This window comes from Nipponia nippon, unplaced genomic scaffold, assembly GCF_047370975.1.
Source record: "Nipponia nippon isolate SJK-2023a ecotype South Korea unplaced genomic scaffold, ASM4737097v1 scaffold_5, whole genome shotgun sequence".
Lineage (NCBI taxonomy): Eukaryota > Metazoa > Chordata > Aves > Pelecaniformes > Threskiornithidae > Nipponia > Nipponia nippon.
Window position 1 is genome coordinate 37,394,114 of NW_028262369.1, and position 17,552 is coordinate 37,411,665.

The 17,552-nt window shown below is 38.5% G+C and overlaps 1 protein-coding gene across 2 annotated transcripts in view; it reads left to right on the forward strand.

Moving 5' to 3' along the window:
- Positions 1–137: 137 nt before the first annotated feature.
- HS2ST1 (heparan sulfate 2-O-sulfotransferase 1) overlaps positions 138–17,552 on the forward strand; it is an 89,429-nt gene continuing 72,014 nt past the window's right edge. For both annotated transcript variants that reach the window (XM_087733374.1, XM_087733373.1), the window contains exon 1: positions 138–592. In XM_087733374.1, coding sequence (XP_087589500.1) covers positions 469–592 — 124 coding nt within the window. In that variant the 5' untranslated portion in view covers positions 138–468. The remainder of the gene's footprint in view (positions 593–17,552) is intronic.

Consider the following 17,552-nt stretch of genomic DNA (forward strand, 5'->3'; position numbering starts at 1 on the left):
CAGCTCGGGGCTGAGGGGGGAGGAGGCGGAGTCAGAGCCCTGTGGGCGGGGCTTCGCCTGAGCTGGGCCAATCCAGTTGCGGGAGAGGCGGGGTGGCGGTAGCACCGCCCAATGGCGGAGGGCGCGGGGGCGGGTCCCGCCGCCGGGAATCGGTGGTGGCGGCGGCGGTGGCGGGGGGGCGTTCGGTTGCTGAGCAGCGCACGCAGGCGGCCGCCGCGCGGCGGTTGGTGAGGGGCGGGCGGCCCGCGGGGCGATGTGAGAGCGGCGGCGGGCCCTGTCGCGCGCCCCCAGCCGCGCTCCCTTCGCCTCCCTCCCCTCGCCTCCCTCCCCTCGCCTCCCTCCCCTCGCTCGCGCCGTCCCTGAGGCGGCGGCGGCGGCGGCGGCGGCGGCGGTGGTTCCCGCCGGCCTCCGCGGCCGGGCCCCGCGTTATGTCGTGATCCCGGGCGGGCGGCGCTGCTGCTGCTGCTCATGGGGCTGCTCAGGATTATGCTGCCGCCCAAGTTGCAGCTGCTGGCGGTGCTGGTCTTCGGGGTGGCCGTCCTCTTCCTGGAAAACCAGATCCAGAAGCTGGAGGAGTCCCGCGGCAAGCTGGGTGAGCGGCGGCGGGGCGCGGCCGGGGGCCTGGGGCGGAACGGGCCGGGCCGGGGGCCGGGGCAGGGCGCGGGGAGGCAGGGGAGGCGGCAGCGCGGGCAGCCGGAGCGGCGGCGGGAGCGCGGAGGGTCGGCGGCCGGGCTCCCCGCGCCTCGGCGTGCCGCCTGGGCGGGGTGGGGGGACGCGCACCGCGGGGTACTCTTCCCGTATGGCCCCTCGTGTTTACATGCCCGAGATGATGAAGGACCTGATCGATACGGTCTGGGGACGCCGCAGAGGGGGCTGTCAGCGGCAGAGGCAGCAGCCTTGGCCTTTGAGTTCATTCGTATGTGTGTTTTGCGGGGTCATGAGACCTAGGAGAGCGCGGTGTTGGAAAGGAGGATTTCTCCAGTGTGTCTGAATGGGTTTTCTGAAGAGAGCGGCGATGTTCAAAGCTCTTCGGAGCAGCGGCTGGCCTGCGTGCGCCTGCCGGCAGGCACCTGGGCAGGGAGGGGAGAAGCAGCAGCGGTACCGAAAGTGAGTCTAGTTCTGCTGCTGCTGCAACGAATTGTCGTCTTCTTCACATTTACTTTCTGCTTCATACGTTTTACTAACAGTTGGCGTTGTAAAGGAAAGCACAGTGTTAAAAAAAAAAAAAAAGAAAAGAAAGCTAAAGACATTGTTCTCAATGACAAATGAGTGATTTGTTTTACTCTCATTGAATGTAAGATGTTATTTTCTGCAGTTTACTGAGTGTAGTTAGTCATCTCCTAGACTGTCACTGAGCTGTAGTTAAACAGAATAATGATGAACTTGAAAACTCCCGTGTAAGATTTCTTTTGCTTTTCCTGCCTCAAAAAGACCTTTTCAGAGTAATATCTGCCCAGTAGGTAACATCTTACTACTTTGCCTGTTGTACAAAAGGCTGTGGAGCTTGTATAGACTTTACGTTACTTAATTAAGGGTCTCAGGGATGTGAAAAAATACCATTCTGAACCTCATTTGCGGTGCTTAGGAGTTGTAAAAACAGAGCACTGAGACTTCTGGTGTATACAAGTGCAGGGGCTGGTTTCCAAATGTTGTCGATTTGTTTTCTCATATTATTTGACTGTACTAAGGTATTTAGACTATGAACACTTCAAGTTTGCAGGAAGAAAAGCGCACGTCATGTTCCTACTGATGTTAAAACTAGAAGTGGACTTTGAGTGACATGGAAAACTTAACAGTGAGCTTCTAACAGAGTCAGAGTCAGCATAACTTGATGTTGAGCTGTATGAATGCCATTGGGATTTTACTTCTCAGCATTTCTTTTCCACTTTGCTCTCTCTGAACTGGATATTAGAGATTAGGACCCTGGAAATGGCAGTGGTTGACTGCTTGAGTTACGGGATGCTCCTACTCCGCGTATTTTTCAACTGAAAGTTCGTACCAATTATAATAGAGGCATAATTTTTGCAGGGTCTCAATAACTGTAAACAAAAATTTGAAGAAGAAAATTAATGAAATTGGAAGATAATTCAAGCAGGTGTTAACATAGTGCTCAAGATTCAGTGGAATTTTGTATCCATCTGTTTTAAACTGATTGGTACCCGTGGCTTCAGTGCCTCTCTTGGTGACAGTGTATGTTACTTTAGGGAAATCTACCTCCTGGCATGACAAGATTAACATAATGCATGCCAGAATAAAGAATTTTGCTGGTAAAGCTTCCTTTTCCTCCTTAATATATATGCAACGGGCATGATTAAGTTACATATGTAGAGAATTAAAATACACAGCTCATACTGCTTTGGGACAAGAATGTAATTACTATGTTCTGCTGATTTTATTTCTTAAGAAGGGAAAACTATTATAAAGTTTATTAAAAGTATGATGGTAAGATTTGCTTTGTGAGCAACTTAGTAGTGATTCTCTAAAACTTGTGTGAGGAGAGGAAAAAGAGCTTTCTGCAACAGCTTTTAACTTGGGTTCTGCTTTCTTAGCGTGAGAGTATGCTTTTTTAAAAAGCTTCTAGTTATCTGAATGTCTCTCTTTTCACGTGTTTGGTATGTATTTTATGACTGGCAAATGGTAAGGTTTCATTACAGAAAATTTTTTACCATCGTGATTGGTGATATTTCTACTGAGCTGTAATATGGAGAGTGGTTTTCTCCGAATCAAATTAATTAGTTGGCCTAATACACTTGAATTCCAATCTTTCTCCCTGCCCCCCCAAAAGAATGAGGGAGGGGGAATGTGTGTGTGAAAAGGCAGTGATGCTATGATTTGATGATAACGAAAAAGTAGTTCCTTTGGTCTTTCGGTTGTGTTTCAGTGGGCACTTTATGTTAGAAGTCACATTGCATATTGTTTGGGTACTGGGTTTTGAACTATGCTATGTGTTTGCGTTGATATATCATATGATAAACTGTCATCTTGGAAAGTAATTGTAAGAGTTAGACGCTGACTAGGAAAACCGCATGACTTCAGATTTGATAGCAAATAAAATAATTCTGCAGTCTTATCAGCAGTTCTAATAATATTCAGCCATACTTTCTGATAGAAAGGGTTTTATCCAATTTCTTCACGTATGAGCAACTCCTGATTCTGTACTGAACAATTGGGGGGGGGTAATTTCAGTTCAACGTCTTAAAATATCTTGCCTATAACATGAAATTAGAGCATGTTTCAGGGCAAGAAAAGAATGGGAACCTCTTTCTTCCTGTAAGACTTTATATAGGTAAAACTCAGTCACCCTGGCAAACTTTTCTTTTTTAAGTTGAGAAGTACAGGAGATAGAACTAAATGACCATCAAAAATGCTGATGCTGCTTTTTTTTCTCTGTGATGAGATTATTATGATCCTAATATAATTTAAAAATGTATTTGTAAACCTGTGGGTTTCTTCATCATATGAAAGATAACTCCCTAATTAAAACAATAAAGAAAATAAAAATATTCATTGTAACTTCTCTGCAGCTGTTGGACTTCTTAAGCTCTTTACAAATAGTTTGTAGCGGTGAGATCACAAGCAGAGCCCAGTCAGAACCCAGTTTCAAGTACTTTTTTGGTAAGATTAGTACATACAACATTAATCTTTTATATTATTTTCAAGTTTACATGTAAGGGCAGCTAAACTGGCATTCTCTCCAGACTAAGTTGTCCCTGCTTGCCAGTGCAAACTTTAATGTTTTTATTTAAGCCTGGTATAGGTACCTGCCCATTAGCTCTAGGAATGCACAGCCCTAATAGAGAATATTGCATGTGAAAGGCAAATGTTGAGGTTTGCACTATCATTCCTGGAACAGAAATAATGTCTGACTATCCCCTTTGGTTTTTTGCAAGCCTAGTGAGTGCAGCTCTGCCTCTGGTTTAAACTGACCTAGCGTTAAATGTGTACCATGCCATCTCCTGCATTGCCATTAGTGTTCATGGTGAGTTGGATCAAAAAAACTGATCCTGCTGGAAGTAATTCATCCATCTCTCCTCTTCCCTCCTCTCCCCAAAATTTTGTAATGCATTGGTTGGGAGAAGGAAGAGAAGAGGGAACTTTGTATGTGTTCCAGTTCTTCTGTTAAATTAATTTTATTCTGCAATAGCAAGTACTAGAAGCACTTCAAGGTTGGGCAGAGGGGTGGGAGAAGACAGTGCCTCATTCAAGGAAGAGTCTGTAGGATTGTCAGAGAAGGTGCAGACAGTAGATGGGGAAGGATTACTCTTTGGTGGGGTGGAAGTTAAGTAATACTGCTACTTTCTAGCTGTTTAGTGATACTTACATATTGGATGTTGAAAATAGTCCATGTCTGAGTAACATAATATATCCTAACAGGGAGAGCAAAGATTGAACAACTTTATTACTGTTTCAGATTATTGCTTCAGATCATGTTGAAACACTGGTTAGCTGTACTGTGGGAGTATTTCTTCTGCTAAGTGATAAACATACTTATGGCTCATATCTGTTAATTCAGTACCTTGAATTCAGCATACAGAAGTCTGTCATTTAAAAGAAATTCTTAATGTTTTACTTTTTAATTTTTTTTTTTGTTTGTTTGAAAATACGTGAATAATTTGAAAGGCTAAGGCTCTTTTCCTAAGCCCAGGGAAGAAAATTTAATTGATGGTTAATTGATTGCCAGATTTTTAATTTTTTTTTTTAAGGTAGTTTTCTAGTACCTGTGGCCCTTGCTGTGGTAGTATCCTTCTAAGCACTGTGCAAGTACCTAACAAACCACTGTTCCTTTGAAGTTAAATAATTTAGCTTCCCAATGATTAAATCTTATGCTTTTTAGAAATATAAGTTTCTACTTTTTTGGGATGTTGAAATAATAGGCATCTTATGTTTCCTTCATTTAGGGGGAAAAAAAAAATCTCCTGTCAGTAGGCCTGCCAGTTGCATGTATTTGGAAAAATCCCTCAGAAAACTTCTTAAATTGTCCCTCATAATATAGCATGCATGGTTCCTTAGTATATTATTTATACTTGAACTTCATTTATAAAGAGTAGTTTGTGATTGTTGGCAGTTCTGGCTGCACACAGCTATGCAAATAATTTACTAGCATTTCTTTTAAATATAGCTCTGTTGCCCAGTAGTTATTATTTTCTGCTGCATAGCCTGAGGCATTCTTTCAGAAGCTGTTTTCTTGTGTACCGAGTTTCCTGAAATAAGTTTTAATGCTGCTTCCTCAGTATATATCCAGCCAGTGAAACATTCTTCCCCTTTGCCTTGCTGGTTCTATCATACTTTTTCATTTAGTTCCCCCTTACCGTTCCCCTTCATCATACCCCAAGTCGTTCCAGACACTTTCAGAATAAATTTTAAACTACTCCCATACTATGCTTGTACTTCCCATTGCAAAGTGTGATATAGAGCAATTATATTAATTTTGTTTTATTTCTTTATTATGTTATTATTTGTGATTTTTATATTTATTTATAACTTTTTTGGGAAGAAGTGTTGCAGCTGCTGCTGTTGCATTTTCTACGAAATCGGTAATGTTTGAATTTTGACTAATACAGAATTGTGCACGTTCCCAAGCACATACCAAGACAGGTCAGACTTGCTAATGGGCTCTGAGGCTTGATCTCACTCTCTTTCTAACAGTGGAAACAAGAGGCACAACTTTTAAAAAATTTCTTTCCTCTTCTGGAAGGCTGCACATAAGAAACCTTAGTATTGTTGTACCTAGTTTGCAAGCCTCATGCTTTTAAAGAAATAGGTTTGAGAATGCGGTGAGAACTGTGCCATCGCTTCTAATAGCAGATGCTGTTCTGAAGAGTTATCTTGTAAGGGGATATTTTTGTTAGAGATATTTTGAGGGCAGTTCTGAGAAGTGAAATGGACTTGAGAAATCAGATAAAGCGTATGCCTCCAGTCCCTCCAGCCATGGACTGCAGTGCATGAGGTAATCACCAGGTAAGGCACTGCATCTTTCTAGATTCTCCATTGGAAAAGGTCAGGTTTGGGCCAGTACATATCTATATATGTTACTTTTTAATGCACAAATTTAAGTTGAAGAGCACAAAGACTTACAATACCATCCTCCAGGGAAATCCTGGAAAAGAGCCACAATTACAATCAGCTGTTTAGGACAGAAAAGGCTTGTTGGACAGCCAAAGAAATTCAAGTGCCATGCTCCTGTATGAATTAATGCAATGTTACAGATTTGGTAATAGTAGCTATGAGGTAGGGAATTAATTCAAGGCTGAGAACCTCAGGAGAAAGTGTTTAAAGGAGTTCTAGGTCTTGTTCTTCCATATCATTGTTTTTCTACACAGGAAGGGAGATTGGGTTATTTCAATAATTAAATACCTGGCAGGTTTCATTAATGTGCTTGGCACTGTAAAAGGAAAAGCGGGGGCACTACTGGAAATCAGAAAAAGCTACTTTTAATGCCTTTATGTACTCTGTGATAAAGCAACTAAAACAACGACATTATGGCATAATGCTGTGCCAATGCTCCCTTTGTTTTTCTCATCTATTTTCTAATTCTGAGCATGGCGAAAGTAACTAAAATTTTCATGTCTGCAATGTGCCTTTGAAATTGAGTGGCTGGAAGTTACTATGTCTTTTTTTTTTAGTTCTCACTGGAGATTATTATCAAAGGAACTGGTTTAAAATGCAGCAAAACCCCAACAAAACCATAGACCCCCAAATACTCCACTAAATTAAAATTGACTGGTTGTGCAATTTATATATGTATATGTGTGTATGTATGTGTATAAACACATATAAAATGTTTGCATATTTAAAAAAAAAAAAAAAAGCAAGCCCAAAACAGCCTTTGGTAAACTACTTAAACTTTGGAGTTAGCATAACAGATTAAACCATTGCTTTCCAGTTTATCATGTACATCCGAAGTGAAATAAATCATAGGAATTTTTTTTCTTCCTTATTTCAGAAAACTGACATATTTGCAGCTGGATTCTTTTTTTGCACAGCTTTGTATTTCCCCTGGCTGTTGAAGTTAGGGACATTTGAACAGTTCATGAACAAGTCATTTCCATATCTACTGACTGGCAACCGTGAGTCACTTGCTGTTAGACTTATTCTGGCTAGACTTGTCTTCTAATAATGAATGCCTTCCCTGAAATTCTTGCTCCTCTTTAGGAAATAGATGGCTTTTGCATATGGAATCCTCCACGTAGTATCACTTAATTGGGTCAAAAGACAGCCGTTTTGTGTAATTGTGTGCAATCTGTAGTTTTTGTCACTTATCTGAAGTGTATTTAAGCCTTGTCAAAGCAGTATTAAAATAGTGGTAAGTGCTTTGCTTGAAATGTGGTGCTATTTATCTGTTTATGTATCTGAAATACTAGCCTAGGAAGCATAATGAAAGTGCCATGCTGTAGAAATATAGCTGAAGTGTTACATGTATTTGCATTATTTTTTCAACCAAAAATAAAAGATAAAAGACTGAGTGAAAGGAGTCCAGTGTTGAGAGAGGCATCTGAAATTTGGCCAGCTGGCTGTAGCCTTTCATAAATATGTACAGACTCTTAACTGCAATCTGTCCTACTCGCTATCTAGACGGGGGTGCGGGCAGTATCTTATTCAAACCCTTAGCTTCATGTGACACTCAAGCCCATCAATTCTGTTGGATTTGCCCTCTCCCCTAAAAACTTGTGGCCCCGTGAAGTTGTTGTGTTCAAAGCCCAGCATCTTGAGAAAGATGGCATTCAGAGAAGTCTTCAGTCGCTTAGGAGAGAAAAGTCAACCTCCTTCCTTCCTGCAACTGGGTCAGCTGGTTCTTTATTCGCCCCCCAACTCCTCTCCACTTGGCCTTTTAAGTTTTGGAGAACTGAAGTCCCTCCATTTGGCATTCCTATCAGTAATTGCCTGCATTAAAATTACTGCTACTGCTGGTTATAGTTGGTATGCCCAGGCGCTTCTCTAAAGCTATAAATTCTCAATACTTGTGGAAGCATTCATGTTGCACATATATGTATGTTTTTGTGTCAGTAATATGCTGACTATCAGGACATCAGTGTTATTGCAGGATGTGCCCTTGAGTGTCAGGGTCTGGCTTCATACTGAGTGTCTGTATGTCCCCAAGTAATTAATTCATTGCTGTAGTTTAGCTTTTTATGGCTATAAATTAAGAACATATTTTTACCATAGAGGTATTGTTTGCAAATTTGTCTGCAGGAAGCCCAACTACATCCACATGTCTTTTTGTCTTTAGTATTCAGTGTATTATTGTTGTCCTTACTTAGCAATATCCTTGTGTCTTCATGGTTCCAATAACATTACTGCTATAATAATTATTATTCAAGCTTTCTGGTAGTGATAAAATTTATCATGAGTGCCTAGGAGTCTAGGGCAGTAAGAGAATTAATAAGATAATTAAATTACAAAAAGTATTTGGAAAGAAGCTATCTATCACTTTGGCCCAGTCTTTGTCTGCCTTCCTTTACGTCCATTCTCTCTCTCTCTATCCGGTTAGAGTTTAAAATGACAGCTGACATCCTTTTTTTTTTTATCAACTTGCTGTTTAATTCTGAATACTAATTTGTGTTGAAACATATGTAAAACTTAAGTGCTGTTTTGATAAAACAGCTTTTGATGATTTTGAAGTGTTTATGCAAACCTTGTGCATAATTGCTGTAAAACTGTAAAGAGTGTGGGGATGGGATCTTAGGTTCCTTAAATTAAAATGCATATCTTCCCCATTTACTTCTGTAGTGGTTTTTCTCTCAGAAGATCTTATTTTATTCTTCTGTTTTTTTAATATATATGAAAAAATACATAGACGGAGGAGTAAGGAATATATAAATTCATAATGTAAATTATTATAATAAATATAAATATTACATGTGTATATATTCCTCACCCTCATTGTCTATATTTTCCAATGTTGTAGTATAGGACTGATCTTTCTTGGACGACGGATTGGAAGGCAGTAGCATTTCATTTCACTTTGAAAAAGGTGCAAAAAGGCTGTTGAGAACATGAAGGAACTTGGAGATATGAGAGCAATCGAACAGAGATTATGCTTGTTCCTCTCACTTTCTGCAAAGTGGAGAGGGAAATCCAGCTAACTTTTTTTTTTTTCTCCTGAATATTTTGCCTGCATATTTTTCAATTTTCAGTATTTTTATTATCTTCTTTTCTGGATATATTGTTGTTGAACGTATTCAGAAAGATTGCATAAATAGCAGAACTGTGTTTTCTTTGAAATCTTTGCATTTCTTTACATTGATTCTGTGGGGAGCTTTGGAGGAGGTTTTGGAGTAGTAGAAGTCTCTTTTTGCAAAATGTGGCATTTGCAATGGGTTTGAATATACAAAACATTAATCAGCAATTGATTGCATTATATTGGAGTTGATTTTGATCATTCATTCTGAGCAAAGGATTTCTGTAATTCTGAGAAGGAGTTACAAATTTAGAGTAAAAGGCAATGAAATAAAAAAGTCGGATGTGAAAATGATAGCATCTTATTCTTACACATTGAATAGACCAAAAAGTGTCTCCAGAACAAAACAAAGCAGCCTAAGATTTTGACTCCTTTAGCATTTGAGTGACAGCTGTAAATGGAGGAGAAAATAACTTTTTGGAAGATCTAATTTCAAATTTTTGATTCCTTCAAAAAATGGGGATTCATTTTTACAAAAGCTGAGTCCAGCCATGTCCTTCCATTGTCTGTGGCAAAAGGAATATCTCACAGGGTTTTATTCCCATGCTGAAAGACAAAAATACTATGCCTTGTCTATTGACCAAAACACTCTTGAACACAAATGTATGATCACTTTCTGAAGGTGTGGTTTGGTACCCGCTACACAAAATATCTTGTGTGAGGATCCGTGATCTTGGAAACAAAGTCATAATGTCAGATTTTTTGTATCCTAGTGTTGAATGAAGTGTTTCATAGGTAGAATCCTATTTCAGCTGCACTCCCACTGACAACTCTGGAGCCAAGATTTTTCAGCATCTCATTTGTCAGTAAACCTTCAGCAGTGTGTGCTCTTAAAAGTGAGAAAAGATATTTTCCTAGCAAAATATCTGTAATTGCATACCATTCTTGATACATTATCCTATGAACCGTGCTGAGATGACCATAGCACTAAAATGCTTTCCCTTAATCAAGTTAGTGCCTTTGGGAATATTGAAAGTCTTCTAGTTTGTCCCTCATATTTTTTTATTTATTTTTTTAAAAAAACTAAACGAAAGAAGCTTACAAAGCCCTTCTGCTTATCAGAGAATAATTTAGTCTGTTTTAATAGGTCTTTAGGCAAATTAACTATTTTTTGTTAAGTTTGGTGATGCTACCAACAAGGCAAGTTTTTGAAGATAAGTACCTAATAAATAGTTTGCTGTCTTATGATGAAGCGGTTAGATCTTGGTGTCCAATTTGATGACTTCAAAGAGTGTGAAATGGGATTGGACTGAGTATGTTTTTGAACTCCATTTTACTTGCAAAGATAGCATTTCAAGAGTAGATGTATATTTGCTTTTTGAAGAATGTTCTTGTCTATAAAATGACCTTTTAGAGTATGATTATTTAGTAGGAACTGGAATGTTTTGTATCTTTACCGTCTTCCTACTTTTATTAAAACAAACTTTATTTTTAAAATACTTTTGGGCTTCCCTCCCTTTGCTCTCTAAATTGTTAATCCTAACATGCTACTTGTGCAACTGCTGTTGGTTTGAGTGAAGACAAAACTTGCAGTAGCTCCAGTGTTTTAGCAGGGCCTGTTTAAGGTTTAAAGTTATCTTCAACAGGAGTGTAATTCATGTTTTTGTTTGATCAAGCTATAAAAAAAAAAAAGACCTAGAAAATTTCTGGCATACTGCTTGATTTATACGTCTGATTAGGGTTTATAGTCTGTGCGTTTAATGTGTACGCAGCACTCTAGGTGTTTTCTGCTATGAGAAGTACCAGAAAGCCTTACTTTCTAGTAGGCTAGTAGTATTTATTCTAGTCCTTGAACTGCCTCACAAACATGCTTTCTGAGCCAAAAGCAAAGGCTGAATGACCAGAAATACCTAAGCTTACGTTGAAATATAGCAGTGTTCATAACCTGTCATGTCTGGTACAAACTTGAATTTTATCTTTGTAACTCTTCAATGGCCAAAAGCAGTTAGGGTTACGTAAAAACTTTTCTGTGAAATTCAGTTGGAGCAGCTTTTATTCCAAAGGTTTGAATTTTGAGGAGAGATTTTGGAGTGGTTAATGAAGTAAAATTGCTGTCAGTCATGGAGGTGCATAAGAGGGCTTGAGAAGTCACAAGATCTGACAGATGAGCTGTTAAAGTTAGCAGTGGGTGCATAAACTGTCGTTCACCCAGCAGCGTGCCCAACATTCTCATGGGAGACTTTCACCCCATTGCTAGCCAGGGTGGTAACCAGGGGTGTGCCCAGCTCCTCCGCCAGCAGCGATCAGAGCGTGGAGCATGAAGTCAAAGCACTCTTGATTTCAGTTTAGTTTAATGCTTTGAGCTGCAGAGGTGGCATATGTTTGCTTCTGGACAGGAAAGGACAGCCACCCCTTCATCCAACCCAGAAAAAACTTGTAGAGGATATTTGTCAGGCTTCTTAGTTATTCATGAGGCATGTTAAATGCATTTGGCCTAAAGGCAAATTTATCTTGTAAGCACACGGTCAAGCTTAGAGGAGAATATTAAAGATGAACTTTTGAAGAGGGGAGATGAGGAGGATGTGTACGTGAGGATCAGTGCAACTTTTGCATGTGTGAGCTATCCGTAGTCTGTCTGATCCCAACAAAAAGGCAGAAAGTATTGGGGAATATGCTTATTTTCAAGGCTGGCTTCGCTCTAGCTTAACAGTCTGAAAATGTACTTGCTTCTGATTCCTATTGCTTTGTCATTTACCCTCTACAATACCATTAAACCTTCCTCTCCTTTCTGATGTGAAAAACCAACATAAAACCGAGTTGGTGGTTTAGCATAAAGAAATGATAAATCAAATAGTAAAACTTTTATATGTATCCTCTTCTGGTTTTCCTGTCTGTGCTTTCTAAACCATACTCTGAAAAACATGGTCTTGCTAACATGTTTGTGGGAGCATTTTTCTAAACATTTGTGGTCACTGGAGCAACCCAAGGCATTGTTTCTAGTGATTTTTATGTGCCTACTTATGTGTGATTGCATAGTGCAGATGGCAAGGCAGTCTTAATATGAGAATTAGGAAAGAGAAATAGATGACAAATTATTCACATATCAAGTTTAAAGAAAAAAACACGTGTGTGAAGGAGGAATGAAGATATTGAAAGAGGTTTTTTCCTTTTTTTTTCCTTGTTCTAAGCCATAGAAAAAAGCCCTTAGAAACTGAATGACCATTTTTATATTTTCCAGGAGCATTAGTGGTGATTATGTGTAAGTTTTAAATATGTGCATTCTGACTGGTGGAAGCTTGTGTCAAGATTGCAGTTAAAAGCGCGTATTGTTTTGTGATAAGTAATGGCATGTAATAAACTTAATTTTCTTAAACTGGTGCTATAAAATTTATATACAGAATATTTGTTTTGCTGGAGATGATGAGAAAAGGTTTTAAATATTAACTGAGATTGAAATACTAGTTTTCAAGAATAAATGTTGGAAAACAGGGTAAACTTTTTTTAGACTTGCTTCTTCTCATTGTTATGCCATCTTAAAACAATATGGAAATAAAAATAGCACTTAACCTCATGTGCGTTCTAAGTATGAAAAAAACTACAAAATGTCTGACAACATGACACTTAAGCAACAAAATCTGTCAAGTATTCATATAGCAGCAGGAATGTGAAATACAGTGATTGTTCCTACATCTCTTTTACTTTACTTAATATCTATTAAGTACGTACATGTAAATGTAAACATGAGATGACGCTCTAGAGATAACTAGTATGCAAGAGAAACCTATATGAAAATCCTCTCAGATATCCAGGAATTGATTTGGATGAGTTTTCTGCCCTTGATGGAATCACATATCTACAAACTCTCCGCAAATTCTATTAATGCTTCAACCTTTGCTGTATCAGGTTCCACAATTAAATACTGATCTGAATTGTCAAGAATATTTGACTTCTCTATAGAAAAATGTCTAGACGTCACAAATACATATCAGGCAGAACTACCAAGTAGTTAAAAGATTTACCAGCTGATAAGGGTTAACCAACTACAGACATAAAACCATAAAAAGGGATTGTTCTTTTTCATTTGTTCAAAATCTTTGTTACAAGGAATTTGAGGAGCTAAAAAACCCGTGATAGTTTAGGATCAGAAATGCATTGATTTTGAACTTGACTAAACTTGTTGTCTTGTGTAATTTCAGTAGCACCTTCCATAATTTTCCTGTGGTATTTAACATACAGCATTTTGTGGTGGCAAGATTGTAAGCAACTGCATGCTGTACAAGATGGAGTATGGGAACGTAGTATATGCTAATGGGTTGTGTATGTGTCCTTGTCTTGTCCCAGGGAGACCCTCATATAGGTTTTGAGTGTTTGGTTTGGTTTCAGAGCAAAGAATCCTTATTTTAGGCAGTTTGTAGACAGAAAGAACTTAATGATTTGAGAATAATTATTTGTCTTAAGTTTATCACTGCTTCCTGTTTGCTCTAAATGCAAGGTCAAAGTTTGCTAAAAATATCCCAACATTCCTTGAAAAGCATGGCACTTGAGTTATTACCAAATACAAAGTTTTTAGGAGAGGTATCATTCAAGAACTGTTAGCATATGTCAAAGAGCACATGAATTAGTTGCCAAAAGTATTCTTGGATAATGGTGGCTGTTTTTCTCTAACAATTTCTTCAGAAAACAAGTAACAGTTGGCACTTTTCCAAACTATGACGGAGGTTACTACAATAATTACACATTTTAGTGCTATTGTTTTATTGTACTCTGCTGCCTTGACAGCAGTACTGATTTTATAAATTTAAAAATTAGTTATGCTTTGATTCCTTTTTTTTTTCAATAAAAGATAGTCTGATCTAAAGCAAACTTCCTAAATTGCACTTCAGTACTTATTAATCATTCCGTGACTAACCTCCAGTAGGCATCACAGAATGCTTGTTAAATGAAGCAGTTGTGTTTCCAAACTAGAAACAGACACAATTTGGTGTAGGGTAGTAGTTAAAGCATTAACTAGATGCTTAGCATTCTAAATTTGATTTTTGGGTTTTTTGTTTGTTTGTTTTAACTGCAGGCTTATTTCAAGTGAATTTAGAGTGCTTTGGTTTTTGTTTTTTTTTTTTGTTTTTTTTTTTTTAATAAAGGGATTGCTTTGACCAGAAAATTTCAGTGTAACTTGTACTTGAGAATTTTATGTGGTAGACTCACATATTAACAATTCTGGTGGCAATCTTGTGGCTAGTATTTTTTATTTTGTAATAGCTGGAATAAAACTATGCAGTGACACTATCTTTCATGATTGGTTGCTAAAGAGCTAAACTTTGTTTTGGCATAGAAGTGACTATTGGGTTTGGTGTTTGTTTTTTGGGGGGGATGGTGGTTTGTTTTTTTTTTTTAAAGTGAACATCCAAGAACATTTACTAATGCCAGCTGCTGGAGTGGCATTTTCTAATGAAAATTTAAAATCTCTTGCCTTGAGTGTCTAGCAACTACCGGATCAACAAAGTGTATGTGGCTTTCCTTGTTTGCGTGTTTTGTGGGATTTTTCCCTTTTATGCTCTGTGAGCCTTGGCTACGATGTTAGAATGAAGAACATTTTTTATTGAGCTTTTTGCCATTTTACAGGTTAATTTGTGAACCACTGACTGAACAGAACAACTTTTACAGACTATAAAGTGCAGCCTTGTAACACGGAGTAACAGTCAAATAAAACAGAGTCTGTTGGGGAAAGTAATTTTCCCACATCTGTTAAAGAGTCGGTACTTGAAGCAGGGGGAAGGTTGGGGCTGTAGGGTCTCATGATGATTCATAGCAATACAAGAGGTGACGGGATGGGAGAAGGTTAGTACTAATGGTGTGGGCCACTAGTGGCCATCAAGCATAGAAACATTCAGTAACACTTCTGCCTCTGCTTGCCCTATCTGTGGATATCCCAACGATATAGCTGATTGGTTTATATGAGGGGGGGAAAATAAATGAAAAAGTCTTTGTGTTTCAGATGGAAAGTAGTTTTTAAAATATCCACAGGGACCACCGTAAGACAGAAATGATATAGTCTGTTTGATGCATATCCTTCACAGGTATTTTGCAGGTATCTGACATTATAAACTTGTATACGTACAAAAAGCCACTGTTTGTATTTATATGTGAGTTTAAACTTGGTATTTCTTCATACAAATTTAAGAAATGCTGCTTTGGATAGAAAACTGTATTGATATCCTTGTGTTGCCTGACAGAGAACTGCTTAGTCTCCCTTATCCTGTTTAAAGCTACATGAGTTAAGTTTGAATGAGTTTGAACGAGTACAGTTACTCAGGCTACTGCAGCCTCTCTTGAAGATATGAATTTAGCTTCTCTAAGCATGTTTCTGCCCAGGTATTTGTTCCACAGCTCATTTGTGTGTTTCTGAAGTACTGCATTTATGATGTAGATTTAAGAATCAGTCTGTTCATGATGTGTGTTGCCCTGAAGTTACTACAAAATAGAGGTTTACGGGTCTTCTCCTCTTTCTGTGCCATTTGTTCCATTGTGCATCACACAGAATATTGAGCAATTTCTTCCCTTGGAGTCCTGCACCCATCTTAGTGCTGAGAGAATCTTTATAGTTGGGGTTAAAGGATTTCCTGAAATGTTTTTAGTTATTAGTCCATGTGGATTGTTAATTATTTAAATAACTATGTTCACTAGGTATTGAAGTAAAACCTTTATAGAGTTAGTTACTTTTTAGATTAATTGGAATTAAGCTCATTAAACAAACATTTCAAGGAAAGCACATATGTTTGCAAGACTGATGACTGTTTTAGGGACAGTACATAATTTCTGCACAGTACCTCATAATAAAGTCATGCTATTAAAGACTTTTCTGTGTTTAACGTGTATGTGGACAAATGTGTTATGCTTATTATTCTATTCCTTAAATAAGCAGCAGTCTGTCTGCCTTGGAAGCTCACTGGCTGTTTCAAGAATTTAACCTGCTTTGACACTTCCATGGTTTCTTCCTGTGAGCAGCTTGAATACCACTTACTCAGCACTAAGTTAAATAAAATCAGCTAAGGAAAGCAGCATACTGTAAACGATGCTGGTAACAGAAAAGACATGTAAAACGGCTTGTAAGATGATAACATTTCGTAACATTTTGGAAAACAACCTCTCATGTATTGATTTTTTTTTTTTTTCCCCCTTACTTTTTTTATCCCCCCGTCTGCAAAGATGAAATGTAGTCTTTCAAGGAGTCTTATTCCTTCCTTGAAGACTTGCTATATTGATCTGAAACCACAGAGCTGAAATTGGTCATATTTTAAGTGTTCCTTCTCTAATGACAATATATGGCCCTATGGTTTAAGTGGAAAACTTGCTGCAGTATTTCTGTTACTGGAATTTGTGGAACAGTCAGTGAGGGACTTCTCTAAAAATCCCTTATGAGATACTGCAAATGGAATACTTCACTGACATCTGTGTGAATCTATAGCAGACCTCTGCAGATGTGATGCCTTAGTCATGCGTCATGGAAGCATTACCACCAACTTGCTCCAGAATAAAGTAATTGGAGACAAAAGATGTTGCGTAACCCTTGTATGAATACAAATTTTTGTGTTTTCTTTTTGGCCTGGTGCTCCACTTATCACAGCCAACTAATCAATACACTTCTTGTTACTGCAACTGTAGGTTTCTCAATTAGTGATAGATAAAACTCATCATCTCCCTCAGAGCAAGGGACAAGACAATTTCTCCTTCTCTCCTACCCTCTTTGCCAGATGATGAATTTAAAAGCTGCTGCATATTAAGTATTCCCCATGATAACTATGTTAGCTGTTCTTGCAAGGCCTTGCTGTTACTCTAAATATGTGGTAAGTTTAAAAAAAGTGTAGGACTTAGCATTAATGAGACAGCTTTTCCCTCTCTGAAAAAAAGGGGTGGGAAAAAATTTGTAAGAAAATATACACAAAGGCTTGTGGTGATTTTTTTGAAGTCTGGTTCTAGAAACAAAGGAAGTACAGAAGGCCAGAATAACAGTGTAGAATTTTGGGTGCTTTCCAGCCTCACATGTTATTTTACCTCCACTGTCATAAGCCTGATGCTTCAGAACATGGCAGTGTGTTTGTAATCTCTCAGTGTAACTAAAGATGAGTTATGTAAGTTTAAGAGTAACAAATACCATCTTATGCTAATTTAGCCTGGCCATTCAAACTTACGGCACTGTATATGCAATAATAGAATAACCGTATTTTTAGACATAACAGTCTGCAGGGTGAGGATAGACAACTGCAGGTGTCAGGAGTCTGTGCACGCTTGACTTTAGGAAAGAATAGGAACCCAGTAGGTCAAAGTAATTTAAACTGAGCCTGTTAAATTTACAGTCTCTGAACAGATTTTTCTATTTTGGAAACCACACAATATAAATTTAATGCTAAATCAACAAATAATTTAACTGTAGACATGT